At 63.5% G+C, this 16,732-nt stretch overlaps 1 protein-coding gene across 5 annotated transcripts in view; it reads right to left on the bottom strand.

Annotated features, from left to right (window-relative positions):
* Window positions 1-16,732, bottom strand: part of TP73 (tumor protein p73) — a 68,036-nt gene that overhangs the window by 7,129 nt on the left and 44,175 nt on the right. For all 5 annotated transcript variants that reach the window (XM_024760301.1, XM_024760300.1, XM_024760302.1 and 2 more), the window contains exons 4-6: window positions 13,014-13,262; window positions 1,190-1,376; window positions 720-835 (exon numbers count right to left, since the gene is read on the bottom strand). In XM_024760301.1, the coding sequence (XP_024616069.1) occupies window positions 720-835; window positions 1,190-1,376; window positions 13,014-13,262 (552 nt within the window). The remainder of the gene's footprint in view (window positions 1-719; window positions 836-1,189; window positions 1,377-13,013; window positions 13,263-16,732) is intronic.

Genomic DNA, 16,732 nt, shown 5'->3' on the forward strand with positions numbered 1-16,732 from the left:
AGGTACAATTCTGAGGGGGGTGGGGGGTGGGCGTCTCAGACCCAGGTAGAGGAAAGGTGAGGGCTCACCGTCACCCGCCCACCCTGGGAAGCACGGCCCACAAGGCGCACTGCTGGGACTCGGTCTCCACCTGCCATCCTGGCACCCCCATCCCACCGTCCCTGGCTGGTGCCACCCCGACTTCTCTCCACCCCAGCTTTCCCCCCAGTCCGGCCCGCACATCAGCCCCAGAGCCTTCTGCTGCCTTCAGGTCCAAGTCAGACCCCCAGGGTCTTTCCGCCCCCGCCCACCTCTTGCAACAATCCCCCCCAGCCTCCCCTGCACCTCCGGGCCCTGCAGGGCTGTGCCCCGACCGCAGGTCTCTCCTCTCCCCGTGGCCTCCCAGCTCTACCCTGGCTAACTCCTCCTGACCTCAGCCCCTCCATCCCCCAGAGCCCAGGCCAGGGCGTGGGAAACAGACAGGCAGGAAGAGGGGACGCAGGGCCGGGCTGAGGCCCAAGGGTCAGCAGGCCCACCCCCCACTGTAAAGCAAGGGATGTGGATGCCTAGAGAGGGCCGGAGGGGACCCCCCCCCACCCTGCAGCTAGGCACTGTAGGTGGTCAGAGCCCCACCCACAGGCAAGGGAGGGATGGACATGAGGTCGAGGGAGGATCTGCACAGCTCGGGGACACTTGGGAAGTGACCCGAGGGGTCTCTGCCCCGATGCCCTGCCCCCTACCTGCGGGGGCTCGTAGGGCACCATGACGCTCTGCCTGCCGGTGACAGGGTCGTCCACGTACTGCGAAAGGTTGTTGCCCTCCACGCGGATGAGGTGGCTGGCGGGAGCAGACTGTCCTGCCGAGAGGGGACGCCGCTTCAGAGAGATGCCAGCTGGGGCCTGCGCCCCTGTGCCGGGCGCATCGCAGGGGACTTGGGCCTCCCAGTGGGACTCAGATCCGCCGGCAGCCCTCATGCACCCGGGGCACTTGTCTCAGCAGCCCTGCTCCCCGTTCACCTGCGGGCACCGGCACCCAAGGCCCCAGGCAGAGCTGGCAGGACACGGAACTGGGGAGGGGGATGCTGAGCCCACCTGTCAGCCCCTCGCATCGGACCTGCCGCCGCCAGGAAGGAGGCCGCGGGCCAGTCCTCTCCTTCCCGGCTGGGGCGCTGGCCGCTGGGCGCAGGAGTGGGTGGGGCAGGGACACTCACCTTCGTTGAAGTCCCGCCCGAGCTCGTGGTTGGGGCAGCGCTTCACGACCTCGGTCACGTGCTCCGCCTTCTTGTAGATGGGCATGGCGCGGATGGCGGTGCCCGGGGGCGGCGGGGTGGACACCTTGATCTGGATGGGACACGTCTTGGCGATTTGGCAGTAAAGCTTCTTTAGCAGAGGGGAATACTGCAGGGGGTGGGGACCGCGGTGAGGCTGGCCGTCCCAACTCCGCACCCTAGCCCACTGTGTCCCCCACCAGGAGTCCCGGCCACCGCATGCCTGACCCTCGGCTGAACACCTCTGGGCTTCCTTCCCTCAAAGAGCCTCTCCCCTGCACCCACCCATCAGGGTCTGGCTGGTGTGGGCTCAGTGAGAGCAGCTGCCCTGAGTGCCCCATGCGGCCAGGCTGAGACGCTTATCCACCTGGATCTCACTGGTTGGAGAAGTAGGTACCATTAGGTCTATTTTACGGATGAGGACAGTAAAGGCCAGGATGGCGAGAAGGAGCTGCTGGAGAGCAGGGCTGGGACAGGGGCTGGGAGCCAGGTCCAGTGCATCAAGCCTGTGAACCTTAAGCCCCCAGACTGCGGTAGTTTGAAGGGGGGGAGGGTACAGCCTCATATCTCGGGTTTTAAAAGCCTGAAGTTAGGTTTTTTGCCCTCTGTACAGAGGAAACATGCACAGGGACTCCCTGGACCATCCTCTGAGGGGCCAGCCCTTTGGCTTACTTCTGGCCACTGCGGGTGGGGGTCTTTGACCTTGAAGCCCCAGGACCCCCAGCCCAAGACCTTGACCCAGGGAGGATAAGATGACTCTCAGGCCACCTGAAGGGGCCTCCAGGGCGAGCGCCCAGAGGTCCAGGCGGCCCACCCGAGGACCCAGGCCGGCTCTCACGAGTTCAAAGTGACCTTGATGGAAGGAAGGGTCCCTTGGAAACAGGGGTGCCCACTCGTTTCCAAGCTGGCTGGGGGGATCCATCAGGGCTCCTCATGGCCCCATCCCCCAGGGACAGTGGGGAACATCAGGGTCTCAGAGTCCCAGGATGCTGCCTGTCATGCCACAGCCCTGGGCCTCCCACAGGCCCCCGGGGACTCAGTTATTCCAGCCACAGGGTCCTGGAGAGCCCCCCATCGCATCCCACCATGGTTGTCAGGGAAACTGAGGCTGGAGGCGGGGCTGCTGCAGACCAGAGGACGAGCAGGTCTGATCCCACCTTCGCTGAGGAAGCTGGGGCCTGACACCCTGACCCTCTGGCCACCAAGGGACACAGTGGACCCTCAGAGCCTCGGAGCCCTTGGCCCTGAGAAGTGTGAGATGTCCTTCCTCTGATGAGCTGAAACCCAGCTGGAAATGCTGACCTGGGGTGGGGTCTGAGGGGGCTCGGGTCCGAGCTGGGATCTCCCTAGTGGTGTCCTGGGGGATTGGGACCCTGTCCAACTCCCTCAGCAGTGACTTCAGGACGAGCCCCCTTAGGCCCCTATCGTGGAAGGGAACTGGATGCCCACAGGGCTTGTCGCCTCCTGGGTGCCCCATCCACCTGGGCCTACGACCCCGCTTCGGCAGGAAGGGACACCCCCCATGGGTGTAGGTGGGCCCTCAGTGGGCTTCGGGCCACACAGGGGGGCAGTCCTACTTCCCAGGGAGGTGACCGCTGACCTCCTGGGTCCCCGCCAGTATAGATGCTGCCCCTTCACTCCCCAAAGCACCAGTCTGGGAGATAAGCTGAGCTTATCCTGAGCTGAGTCCTGTCCTGAGGGCCGTGCCCAGGGCAGCAGTAGCCCAGCCCAAAGCAAACACCAGTTGCCAGTTTAGTGCCCAGCTCTCTTGTCCACCATGTGTGAGGCTTCGGGACCCGTCCCTGACCTGAGACACGGGTGCAGTTAGTTTCCAGAGGAAACTGTCTGGTGAGTGTCATGGAGGAGCTCCAGGGGCCTACTTAGGGGACTTCCTGGAAGTGGAGGGCCCCACAGGGAATGGCGGGCCTCAGCTGGACTCCAGGGACCTGAATACAAGCAGTCATGGAGGAGAGGCTGGGATCCCGAGAGCCGTCCACTCGGCAAGCCTTTGTTGAGCGCCTCGTGTTTGTTTGCCAGCCCCTCGGCTCACCAAGGAAAATGGACAGAGCCCCTCAGCCCCCAGAAGAAACTAGACTTACAGGAGGCTCACGCCTGAATGCCACGCAGCCTCACCGGGGCCTCCTGCAGTGTTGGTGGATTCCAAAGGGTGTTTCTTGCCCTGCAGGTGTCCCACCTGCCTGTGGAGGGTCCAGCGAATGAGGTGACCAGGGCTGGGGGCGGGGGGCGTGTAGAGGACCCACAGAGAGCTGGCCTGGGCTGGGGGGTGGTCAGTAAGGGGAGAGGCGTCGGAAGCCTGGCCACTGTGTTGCAGTTTTGGCTCTGGGTTTGATAGCTGGGATGCCTTAAACCACTGGACACCTCCCCGCGTCTTGATCGCTGGCCTGTGATGTGCCGCTACATGTAACACCCCTGAACCTTGCCCACTGTGGAAGCGCCCGCACGTGTTCCTGTGCTTCCTCATCTCCAGGTGAGGTGGCTCCTGGCCAGGAGCAGTGGGTTCAAGTCCAAGGCTGTGGTTAGGGACGGATGGAGCCGAACGGGCCCCCAAGGGCATGCTGGCCCCGCAGTCCCCTCTCCATCGACCAACCACCGCAGGCAGCCCCAAGGAGGGAATGGACGGAGCCAGGCTCCAGGCGCAGCCTTGGGAGGCGCAAAGCTGCAGCCCCCTCCCCAGGCTCCCTGATCGCCGCCACGTGGCTTCAGAGCCCCCGCCCCCACCAGCGCAGCCTTTCCCTCTGGACTGCCTGCCCCAGACCCACTGGCCACCTCCTCCGGAGCTGTGGACGCCCCGCCCCTGGGAGGAGCTGCTGGGAGCTGTCCCTGGTACCGAGGGCAGCGGCCGCCTGACCGCCCCTCCGAAAGCCGAAAGCCGGCTCGGCTGGGAGCGCAGAGCTGCCTGGGGTGCCTCACCCCGGCTGGCTGGCAATGAGCATGGACAGAGGAGGCCCCTCCCTCTGCGCCCCGGCAAGGCCCCCGACGGCCTTGGGTGGCCCGCTCCCCTAGTAGTGTCCCCAGCCCAGTACTGCCCTCAGCTGGCTGTTCACGCTGCCCTTGGGCACACACCCGGTCAGGCCCCAGCCCCCCAGCAGGGGCTGGACCCACGGACGCCCAGCCGGGCCCAAGTCGGGCAGCGTCAGGGAGGAGTGCCTGAGGTCTCCCCACCCTGGTAGCATCAGGTGGTGACACCTGCGGCCGCTGGGCTGCAGGGCAGGAAGGAAGCCTGGGAGGGGGAGGGGGTAGGCCTGGACAGCCAAACCTGGGGTTGGGGGCAGGGTGGGACCTGGAGGGAATGAAGGAGCCCCCCAGCCCCGCCCCTAGATCCTTCCTCTCCTCCCAGAGCTCCGGGGCCTCAGGCCGCCCCGGGGACGGGGCAGGGAGGAGGAGGTCGCCTGGGTCCTCATCTGTTTTGTAAAAAAGGTCACGCGGCGATGCTTCTTCTCGCCCTCCCTCCCTCCTGCCTCTCCTTCCCTAGAACCGCTAGATGGATGTGTTTCAACAGATTCCGAGCTGATAAAATCTTATTTATCTTCGGCGGTTGACACAGAGCCGTCAGGACTTGCCTGTTCGGGGATGCGTGAGTTCCTTCGTGTTTGCAGGAAATGGTTTGCCCAGACGCTGGTGTGTGCCCATCCTGCCTCCACCCGGTTCCTCTCCTCCGATCCACCCCACCACCCCCAGTCCACGATAGGCCCGGCCCAGCCTGGCTTGGAGCCTCGGGCCTGGCAGGGCTGGTGCAGGGGGTGGTGGGCAGAGGGTGGCGGGCGCGGCGTGGTGGCTGTTAATTTCCTCGCGCCTGCTCCCCTGCAGCTGGGTGCCCAGCACGGGCAGGTCTGGGCAGAAGGAGAGTGGAGAGGTGATAATAACTTGTCTGTCATTTTCCAGGGACGTGTAGCATCTTGCAAACCGCAAATACCGTTAACCAGCTTGGGTGAATCTGTTACAACAGATTCTGGAAGACGGGGCCTGCGGTGGGGGCTTTATTTTTTTTACTGATTTTTTCATGGACCACTTTTTTTTTTTGCTGTACGCGGGCCTCTCACTGTTGTGGCCTCTCCCGTTGCGGAGCACTGGCTCCGGACGCACAGGCTCAGCGGCCATGGCTCACGGGCCCAGCCGCTCCGCAGCATGTGGGATCTTCCCGGACCGGGGCACGAACCCGTGGTCCCTGCATCGGCAGGCAGGCTCTCAACCACTGCGCCACCAGGGAAGCCCCATGGACCACTTTTATCTGCTATCTGTGCGTGCGTGTGTGCGTGCGTGTGTGCGTGCATGTGCGGGCGCTCACACCCACGTTTCTCTCCTCTCTTGGGTTATGGACCCTTTGAGGACCTCCCCAAGGCCACAGACCCTCACTCACCGTAGAAAAGCCCTTGTGTCTTCACTCAGCAGAGAGTGGCCAGGAGCATGGGGGGCTCTGACAGGTGTCAGGGAGGTGACCGGCCTGGGGGGTGACCATCACCCCAGCCTGCTTCAGAGCACCCACGCTCAGAAGGCAGTGAGGGTCCACACACAGGGAAACCCACGGCCAGCGGCCCACCCTGGCTGCGGGCCTGGTGGTTGGAGGCTCCGGGGGCCCCCTGGCTCCAGAGGGGGGCCACAGCCGGTGCCTGGCCGGCAGATAAAGGAGGCTGCTCCGCCCCCCCCTTTTCTGTCAAGATGCCGTGTGATGAGTCTCAGTCCCGACTCCAAAGGGCCTTGTCGATCCACTGGCCCCCCCATGAGCAGTGGGGGAGGGGGTCTTGCACACAGGGGGTCCCATTGTTATCACTCGCACTCTGGCCCCAGCCAGAAGCCCCTTCCCAGGACGGAAGGAGCTGCCCAGGGCCCGGCCCTTCCTTTCGCTTCAGTAACACCCTCACGGGCAGGGTGAGGTGAGCCTGGGCCTCCATCTGGTCCTTGTTCCGTAACCCAGGCCCAACATCCGGCCACCCCCAGACCCTGAGGAGGGGGTGAGCAGTACACGTTCTGAGCCCTCGGGACAGGCTGGACTTGCAGGGAGCCCCAGAACTCCCGCCAGCGGCCACCCCTCCCACTCCCGGGGCACAAAGAGCGTCGATAGCCCAAGCAGCACGCTGGGCCTCAGCCAGGTCCGAACGTGGCCCCTCCGCCCGGCGTCCCTGCCGCAGGGGCATCCCCCCACTGGCCTCACAGAGAGAGCGCTCTGGCAAGAACCCAGCCAGCAGGGCTGTGGGCCGGGCCTCAGAACTGCCCGGCACGGGGCGGCGTGGGGAGGCTGCCCACCAGCCCAGCTCTGCCCAGCCCCGGGAGGGCCCCCTTGACGGCCAGGGGAAGGGGGTCCCCACTACGCTCACGCCATCCCACTCGCAGCCTTTTGAGCCGACCTGGCCTTCTGAGCACGGTGACTGCGAGGGTCAGTGGGCACCTTCCGCTCACAGGACAGTCCAGGAGCCTCTGCCTGTGGGCCCACCATGCTGGGCATGACCACTGTCCGGTGTGGGCAATTCCTTCCCCCAGCGCCCTGCAGCTTCCAGATGGCCTGGGGCTGGACCAGCGGCAGGAGGCAGGGGGGATGGCGGGAGGGGAGGCCAGGCTGTGGCCGCAGCTGTAGCAGATACTCAAGGTGGCCTCTCCGGAGGGCCATCGTGTCAGCCCCGACGGGAGCCCTGAGGATGGACCCTCCTGTCTCTGACCTTCCTGCCACGGCAGCTGCAGGGAAGTCCCCAGTTCAGGACCACAGGCAAAGCCACGCCCTCCAGCCAGGAAGCAGCGAGTGCATCTCTTCACTAAATCAACTCCACTCCCGGCCAGCAGGAGAGGAGCCCCCGGGGACCTGCACGCCCTGGACACGAGGGGTGGTCACTTTTCAGCTTTTAGTACAGTCGGCTGCCATCGAGGTTTTCCCTGGAACCCGTAAATATCCAGCGAAGCGGCTGGGGCAGGGAGTGCTGCTTCTACACATCTGACCCCACAGCACACGGCGGCTCCCATCACATCGGCACCACCTTGGTGCATCCTCTCCGAGGCCCTGGAGGCACTGGCTGCCCCCTCACGACACGGGGACCCACGGAGGAAGTGGGCGCCTCGCCTTGGGCAGGTCTGCGGTCCTGGGGGAGCCTGCCTCCAGGCCACTGCGTGTTTCTCCCAACAGCCTCTGACTGCCCACTTCACCGAACCCTGGGCACCTTTCACGGGGACCTTCCTGCCTTAGAGTGAGATGCAGCACACACAGCCCCGATCGTAGCCGGTGAAATTTCAGGGCCTGGGATCCATGAACTTGAGCTTGGCTTCCAAGGTTGGGATCTGAGAAAACCCCAAAGCAGATTTCCCTGACAACCAACCACAGGGACCCACCCAGCTCGGAAGCCAAGCTCCAACTCGCTCCCCCAGGGCCGAGGTCCAGGGCACTCAAGACCCCCTGGCTGCAGCAGTGGCTCTAGGAGAAGCTGGGGCGAGAGCTCCCCTTCGGGCCTCATTTTCCCAGCTAGAGAGGGGGCTAAGGGCACCGGAGGGTGGGGCGGGAACAGGGGGCCAGGTTCAGGTGCGAGAAGAGGAAGGGGGGGGGTGGTCCCAGTCCCTCCCGGCCTGTAGCTACGTTTACCTCTGAGCCTGGTCAGCCCTGGAGCATTGTAATTATAAAGTGTTCTTTATAATAGAGGAATATGTATAAAGGAATTTTCATCAGTCAGTAAAAATCAGGCTGCGAAGGCGAACTGGGCAGACTCTCCCCGCCCAGTGGCAGCTGTCACTCACTCACTGACAAACAGTAGTTGCAGGCTTGCTGGGCCCAGCTGATCCCCACCAGGGCAGGCCCTGGACCTATTAGGGGTCAGCCCCCCTCACCACTGGTCCACTGGGTCCTGGGGGGGGTCCCTGGACCCACCCCTCGGAGCCGACAGGAGGCTGCTCCTTTGACGTGCTCCACAGAGGGGCACAGGCTGTGCCCCCAACAAGCTGCGTGATGAAAGCCAGGGGTCAGGCTGCCGGGGCTCAGACCCCCGCTCCACCCTTTGCTGACGGGCGACCTTGAGCAGGGACCTGCCCTCCCGAGCCTCAGTTTCCTTATCCGTAAATTGAGGAGGACACGAGAGCCTACAACATGTACCCGGGTGCTCGGGAGGGGCTCCCCACGCAGGGGCCCTGCAAGGGCTCTGTCTGCTCACCAGCCAGGCACCCTAGAATCCACAGAGCTGTGTCCAATTTGGAAACAAGCCCCAGACAAGAGAGGACTCTTGGTAAAACGTCTATTGCATCATGCCCTGCCCACAGCCCCGCACCTGGGAGATGGAGCCCTGTCCCTGAGGCCTCCCCTCGCCTCCCCTGCAAGAACCTCAGAGCTGGGAGGGGGGGGTGCCCTGGGACCCCTTGGCAGCAGGGACTCGGGGCCCCTTTCAGGGCCCCCCAGGCTGAGTTCTGTGACCTCCAGGTGCAGGGCTCCCCCGCTGCTTGAGGAGACCCCCACCTCGGGCCACGAGCCGGGGCATTGACCCCCCCCAGGACCAGCTGCAGGGAGCGCACCCCCCGCGGAGCTCCGCACAGGGCAAGCGTTTGCTGAAGATTCTCCCCAGTTTCCCCTGAATACTCGGAGGTTCACCTCTGCGATGAACCCTGTTAGGACTCTTCCCTCGGCTTCAAATACATATAATTGCTTCTGGTGCCAGTAAAAGGTATTAATTCCACTTATGCATTCCATGAACTTTTAGGATAACGCAATTGATACCACGATCATGTTGGGACACCTCCACTATTATTCTCCTACTTGCAAACCTCCGAGGGGCTGGAAAGTTTTCTCCCGAATCCATTAGCATTGACTCAGCCACATTCTACCCAGGAAGCCCTCGTAGAGCCTTTGCGTTTCCCGGGCCCCCTCCCACATGTTTCTGGGGCAGGGGTGGGACAGGAGGGCATTCACATCACACGGGCCAGCTCGCCCCCAGGACAGACGGATGGACACACACCCCGTCGGATGTGGGGGCAGCTGGAGGTCACTCAGGGGGCTGTGTTCAGGCTTGGGGGCTGGCTGGAGGCCCCCAGGGACAAGCTGTGTGCCCTCGCACCCGTGCGCACCTGTGCGTACCCGCGCCATCTCGCCTCACGGCAGCCTGCCCTGAGGGCCGTCAGCAGTGCCACCCAGTCTGCCCGAGGCGCCCACAGATGCCCAGCTGGGCCAGGGCTCCAACCACACCGTGCCTGCCTGCTGACCTTGGAGCCCCTCCCCAAACCTCCAGAACATCAAGGACAGCTCCTTCCCTGGAGAGGCTCAGGCTGGGAGCAGGCCCCACACTGCCGACCCACGGGGGTCCCGGGGATGGGAGTGGCCATCAGGGCCCAGAGGCCAACCCCGCCATGTCCCGGGGAGGGTGTGGAACAGGGACCCAGGCACCCGGCACTGCCATCCCTGTCCGGGCTCCACCCGTCCACCGGCCCAAAGAACATCAGTGCCCAGGGGTGCCGGGCCCTTGCTCACAGCTGTGATCTCTCACGGCGTCTGTCTCTCTCCAAAGCCCAGACGGCCCCGAAAGAACAAGCCTCAGCCAGCACGCTCGGAAACAGCGAACGCTGGCGGGGCGTTACAGAACCCCCTGTGACACGGCGACCCCGCCGGCCATAGTGCCATCTCATCCCGCCCCCGCTCCTGGCTACAGGTCTGCCTCCGGCAGCTCAGTTACCTGCTACCCGCCTCCTCCTGACTCCTGTGGGAGGGGAGGGGCTGTCAGAACCCTGGGCAGCGACCAGGAGGGGCCTGCGGGCCTGTGTGCGCACGTCTGCACGTGTGTCTGCGCGTCTGCCTGTGTGTGCACGTCTGCACATGTGTCTGCGCGTCTGCCTGTGTGTGCATGCATGTACGAGTGTTGCGTGCACGCATACGTGCACTCACGCCTGTGAGCTGAGGGCTCCAGGCCCCTCTGCCCGCAAAGAACGCAGGCGTGAGAGCTGAAGTCAAGGGACACAGGTCAAAGCAGATGAAGCGCCCGGCGCTGGGGGGACTCCCAGGAGGCCTTGGCCGAGCAGAAGCCAAAGACCCCATTAACAGCTGCGGCCTCTTGGGGGCTGCTGAGGGTGTTTTTCCTGAGCAGGAAGAGGAGAGAAGGCAGCAGTCAGTTTGGAACTGCACTTGAGAAACATACGAATTATCTATCAGTTACCAGCCGGCGGGCGTAGCGGGGCCGCGCACGGCACGGCGCGGAGGCCCGGAGGGCAAGCCCGGGCGGCAAGTCTGGGCAGCGCCCGCACAGCCAGGCGCCCAGAGCTGCAAGCAGGCGGGATGCCCAGGGGTCCCCGTGAGCCGGCCGCCTGTCCCCCACCCCGCCCCGGGCAAGGCAGGGAGCCTGCGGGGGTGGGGTCTGCTCCCAGAGCCGAGGTGCCACGAATCTCATTATGGATGTTTGTCCCACCTCCACCCCCGCATGGAGAAGGGCTGGGGAGGGCGTCTGGGCACAGACAGCTGCACCCTCCTCCTCAGCTCCGCTCGGCGAGCCCTCAGCGGGGGTGCAGGTGGAGGTGCCCAGGCTGGGAGGGAGGTGTCCACTGCTGGGGCACTGGGGGGAGCAGGGCTGGGGCTTGGAGACACAGCTGCTCAGACAAATGAGCCTTCCCCTGCCCTCTGGTGCGGCCACTGGGCTGCCTCCGTCCTGGACAACAGGCCACCCCACGGGGCCACTTAGGGCCAGCACAACTGTGACCAAGCCGTGAGCCCCTCCAGCCCTGAGGCCACACACCTGGCAGGGGGTGGTGGAGGCAACCAGGAGGGGGCAGCTCCCGTCCCTCCCTGAGGACCAGCTCAGACCATCCCAGGTGCTCAAAGCCCCCCAGATGCTACAGACCCCATCAGCATCCTCAAACAATGGACAGGAAGGGAGCCAGGACCGCCCTCCCCGCCCCCCACCCCGCACAAGCTGCCTACCAGGACTCCTACGGGGCCAGCAACTCAGGCCCTGATGACAGAACGTCAGTGAAGGAGGGACCGGGACCCTCCCCCTTAGAAGGGAGAGAAAGGGCTTAGGGAGCAAAAGTCAGAATGTGGAAGAGGGGCAGTAGTGAGCCTCCTGTCACTAGAGACGTGCAAGTGTAGGGATGCCTCGAGGGCCAGACCTCAAAGCAGGGGTGTGGGGAGCAGGACCCCACAGGCAATAAAGAAGCCCCTGCAGGTGCAGCTTTGGCTAAACAACCTGGTCCAGGAGGACCAGGCTCCGTGGCAGCCCACCCCCACCCCCATCATCCAAGGAAATAATGAAGATGCCGGCACCGACTGTGCTAAGCCCATCCCGGTTAAGCCTTATCACCTCCACCAATGGAGCGGTGGAGTGAAAATTCCCAGATGAGGACATCTGGGCACTGACGGGAGCAGATGCCCCTCTTGGCCACTGGAAGCCCTGGAGTCAGTCTGAGCCTTGACTCAGCAATGGGTCAGCAGCTGCGGGAGCCCACTGCTCAAGCAAGAACCAGAGACAGCTGCAGGGGGCCGTCCAGGCTGCCTGCCTCTCCGCCCCACCTCTGGCCACCCCAGGAGTGTGGGAGAGCCACAGCCTGGCCAGCAGGGCAGTGGGGACAGTGGGAACCGGTTCTCAAAGCGGCAGGACCTCGGTGTCACCAGTTCAGCACTCCCTCGGGGGCAGGAGGGAGTGCATCCACCCTGCATGGACTCCTTTGCTCCAGGGTCCTTTCCCAGGGGCCCGGAGTGATTACGAGCTGCTGTTCCCAGAGGAGGTGATGTGGCCCCATGGCCAGGACCGCCAGAGCCAGGCTCACTCTCCCCTCCTGGGGGCGGGCAGCAGACCTGGAGGGTCCTTGGCGCACCCTTTCCTGCCCAGTGCCCTAGGCTCCAAGGCAAGCCGGCCGTGTATCCGGGGGTCTTGGTGTCCCTAACCCTTTCCTCTGCCCTAGCGGGGACATCACGCAGCACCTTCCTCTCCCCGCCGCAGTATGGACAGTGCAGTTCAGTGGTTGGGAGCACAGCCGCGGGAGCCAGCCACCAGGTTCCCATGCCAGTGCCCCCACTTACCACCCGCATAACCCTGAGCAGGCCACTGCCCCTCCCTGTGCCTCGGCGTCCTGGACTCTAACGTGGGACAATAGTAGATTCTACCTCGTGGTTGCAGGCAGCTTCAAGGGTTTACACAACCTCAGAGAGCTTAGTGCAACAGCAAATCACAGCTCTTGGGGAGCAGCCGTGGGTGTGTGGGATGTTATCAAGCTTGGCAAAATCTCGACCATCTCGACGGGGGGTCAGATTGTTCCCAAGGGCACGGTGGCAGGACCTGGGGTCCGCGGCACTGTGGCTCCATCCCTGACACCCATGCTTGGAGATGACAGCCCAGAGAGGGAGTGGGCAAAGCCGAAACCCGCCTACAACAGACACTTCTGGCCAGCCCTGCACTGCCTGGAGGAGGTGGCCTCCGTGGGCCCTGGCGCCAGCCTCAGACAGCTCCAGGTGTCAGAGCTGTGAGCCTGCTGCCCACCCAGGACAGGATTCAAGCCAGAGCCCCCACTGAGCTCAGGGATGCTGGCCAGACAGTCCTCGTGAGAAGGGTCTGCCTCTGTCTTCGCCAGGGGGAGGGGCATGTCCATCTCCTCTGGGGTCCTGTGGGAGGCTGGCCCACTCTGGCCACGCGGCCGTCCGAGGGGCGGGCACGCCCAGACTGTCCGGCCCCGAGACCTGCCTCCCGGCCGGGTGGGAGCCCTGAGCGGACGCAGATGTGCACGGTGCCATCCCTGGGTGCCAAGGTCGCGGGCAGCCCTCCCCACCGTGCGCCCCACAGGTGACCGCCGGAGCCGGGGCGCCACTCACCGTCCAGGTGGCCGACTTGGCTGTGCTCGACTGCTGGAAGGTCACCTCGAAGTGGTGCGGGCCGGGGTAGTCGGTGTTGGAGGGGATGACAGGCGCGGGCGACACGGTGTCGAAGGTGGAGCTGGGCTGCGCGTAGGGCGAGTGGGTGGGCACGTTGGCGCTAGCGGCGTGCTCCGGGGCGTAGGGGCTGCCCGGGGCCGCGCGGCTGCTCATCTGGTCCATGGTGTTGCTCAGCAAATGGAACTGGGACTGGCAGGAAGGGGAGGAGGGACGGGGGAGACACACAGTCAGGCTGGAGAGTAGAAGCCATCCCGTCCGGGAGGTATCCTGTTACAGGAGCCTTAAAGGGCCAGCAGCTCAGTCATCCCAAATATTTCCTCGGGGGGTGGGGGGGGCCCACTTGACAGGTCACTACTTGTGTTGGGATAAACTGACATATTCACCTCGCCCTCCCCTCTCCATCAGCCTCCCAGTGCCTGGGTTCCTGGGGCTCCGCCGAGCACACCTGGAGGGGACCGGCCTGCGGGGGCTGGGGGGGGGGGGGGTCCCAGCCCCGACTGACACCCTGGGTGCCCGGCTGCACTCCCCAGGGGCAGCACCCGGCCCAGGGAGCCACGCCTCCTGCTGTCACCGTTACAGCTCAAGCTGGGGAGACCCCACCCCCGGGAGCAGGGCAGAGGGCGGCCCCAGAGCGCAGGGTGGGCACACCCCAGGCTCCGGTGCAGGGGCTGTCTGCCCAAGAGGCTTTGGGAGGCCAGATGTGGCCCCTCGGTCCAGCCCTGTAGGTGGTGGGGCAGAGCTGGGGGCTGAAGGACGGTGGCTGAGGCCACTTGCGAAGGGCCCCTGTACGACAACAGGCTACCTTCACCCACCCGCACCTGAACGACCCCCAGCTCCCCCTGCTAGCAGCTCTGCCTGGTCCACGCCCTCTGCCCACCCCAGGGCACTGGCAGCCTAGCCCCCTCCGGGGCCACACACAGAAGGAACAGGAGCTCTTCGCCTCACGGTGTGGGCGTGTCCCCTGGGTCACCCTCTGTGGGGTCCGGACCAGCAGCCCCTGTCAGGAGCTTAACGGAGGCCCCAGCGAGGAAGGGAGGGGGCGGGCACCGGCCCACGCTTCAGCGTCTTGAATCCAGGGCAGAGCAGATCTCCCCTGGAGGGCTGGCAGGGAAGACCCACCTTCGCAATCAGGAGGCTTCCAACAGGAGGGTGACACAGTAGCTGACACAGGCCGGACCTGCTCTAACCGCAAATGTTTAAACAGCTCCTCTCCTTGCCAGCCAGGCTCGGAGGGAGGGCGGGCGCTACTGCCCCCGATGTACAGATGTGGAGACTGAGGCTTGGGGTGGGGATGGCAACGCCGGGGTCCATGAACTGGGGGACTAGAGGGCCTGGAGTCCCCTAGAGGGGTGGAGGGGAGAGGCAGACCGGACAGCGGGCGAGGGGCCCCTTTGCTCTGCACCCACTTCTGAGAGGCAAGCACTCTGTCCCCTCAAGTTCCTTGGATGGTGGGGAGAACCCCGGCCGTGGGGCAACCCCAGTGCTCAGCTCCCTCTTGCACGTCAGGAGGGTTGGGCTCCATAACCCAGAGGCCCCTGCAGCTCGGCACCCCGGAGGCACACCCGTGTCCACATCACGGAGCCCCCCGGGCCCCCTCCCGACCTGGGGAGGGAAACCCTCTCCTGAGGTCTGCCCAGCCTGGAGGAAGCTCAGCACAGGTGATGACCGAGGGGGAGGGAGGTGACGGGTGATGGATGACAGGCGGCTGAGTCTTACCAAAGCCACTTCCCGCCCCCCCAGCCGCGTTCCTCCTGCCCCCACCGTGCCTCCCTCAGATGCTCCAGCCCTGACGGCCAGCTGCCACCCAGTGCGGGTCAGCCGTCAGGCCCGACCCCATGCCCTCCCCGTTGGGGACAGCCAGACTGGGCAACGCCGTCAGGGTGTTGGCACAAGGCCCTGGCTGAAACTGCCATCTGACAGATCCCTTGGGTGGCTCTCAGGCTTTTCTATTTGAACCTCCAGGACCATTCCCCCCACCTTGTAAACCTAGGGCCCCAACACCAGTGGGATGGGGGCCCCCTGCCGGGCAGACCCCACTTCCCCACCCCACTAAGGCCACCTTCCGTGGTCGGCGGTCCCCTCAAAGGCCTTCCTAACCTCCTGAGCCTCCACCTGGAAGACGAAGGAGGCTCAGTGCCCACTGCCTCGCCTGCCTTGTAGGTGGATACACAGACCGCCGAGTCCGTGCCACGGAATATTATTCCTCCACCATCAGGAAGAGAAAAACTACTGACGCTACAGCCCGGAGGAAATGCAAAAACACGCCACACGAAGGCGCCCACACGAAAACTCACACGCCATACGGTTCCTGTTTACATGAAAGTCCAGGGATGGCAAACCCACGGGGACAGACGCAGATGGGGGCGGCCAGGGCTAGGGTGGGGCTTCGGGGTGACAGCTAAGGTGCAGGGTTCCCTTCTGAGGCCATGAAAACGCTCTCGGATGGACTGTGGTGATGGGTCCATATACCTGTGAATTTTTTAAACTGGAGTAGAGTTGATTTAATGCTGTGCTAGCGTCTGCTGTACAGCAAAGCGATTCAGTTACACACACACACGCACAGTCTTTTTCATGTTCTTTTCCAGGATGGTTTATCACAGGATATTGAATATAGTTCCCTGCGCTCTACAGTAGGACTTTGGTTTTTGTCCACCCTGTAAATAATAGTTTGCATCTGCTAATCCCAAACTCCCAATCCTTCCCTACCCTGCACTCCCCACCTCGGCAACTCGAAGCCTGTTCTCTAAGTCTGTGAGTCTGTTTTGTGCATATATTTTAAAAATACTGAATTGTATACTTTAAGTCGGTGAATTGTGTGGTATGCCGATTATAACTCAATAAAAACAACTGAGGGACCCGGCCAAGCCTCACCTCTCCTGGCCCGGGCCATTGTGGGTGTGAGGGGAGTGACAGCCAACGCCTCCAGAGGGCCCGGGTGGGGGCCCCACGTGCTTTCACACCCCCTTGCTCCAGGACGGCACTGCTCTGCGTCCTCCCCACTGGACTTCAGACCCGACAAGGACAGACCTTGTCCCACGGGTCATCAACGTACCCCTGCACGGGCACAGAAAACGTGGCCAGTGTGAACTGAGCTGTGCTGTGGACATAAGGGCACAGACTCCAAGGACTTAGTGCCAATGGAAAGAATAGAATAAAATATCTCATTCACAATTTCCTATTGATCACTTGCTGAAACGAGCATAGTTTGGGAAAAGCAAAATAAATTCTTGAATTCTTTCCGCTGTTTCTTTTCACCATTTTTAATGTGGCTACAAGAAAATGCAACGTTACATGTGTGGCTTGCATCCCGTTTCTACTGGACGGCCGCCACTGGACAGGGTCCTCCCTCAGTGGCCAGCGAGGGACTCGCAACTGTAATTATTGCTATTGCTTTTATTATTATTAATTATTAGCACGTCCTTTGGGGTTGTAGTGCATTTCTCATTACGGAGTGGTTACTCAGGAAGGTTGCTGAATGAGAGAGCAAGTGGGCACAGGGATGGAGGGATGGAGGGATGGAGGGATGGAGGGGGGGATGGAGGGATGGATGATGGATGAATGGATGGATAGACGGATGGATGATGGATGGATGGGTGGATGGATGGATGGGTGGATGAATGGATGGATGGAGGGAGGGAGGGGGGAGAGAGAGAGGGAGA

Source organism: Neophocaena asiaeorientalis, unplaced genomic scaffold (assembly GCF_003031525.2).
Source record: "Neophocaena asiaeorientalis asiaeorientalis breed wild unplaced genomic scaffold, Neophocaena_asiaeorientalis_V1.1 scaffold489, whole genome shotgun sequence".
Taxonomy (NCBI): Eukaryota; Metazoa; Chordata; class Mammalia; order Artiodactyla; family Phocoenidae; genus Neophocaena; species Neophocaena asiaeorientalis.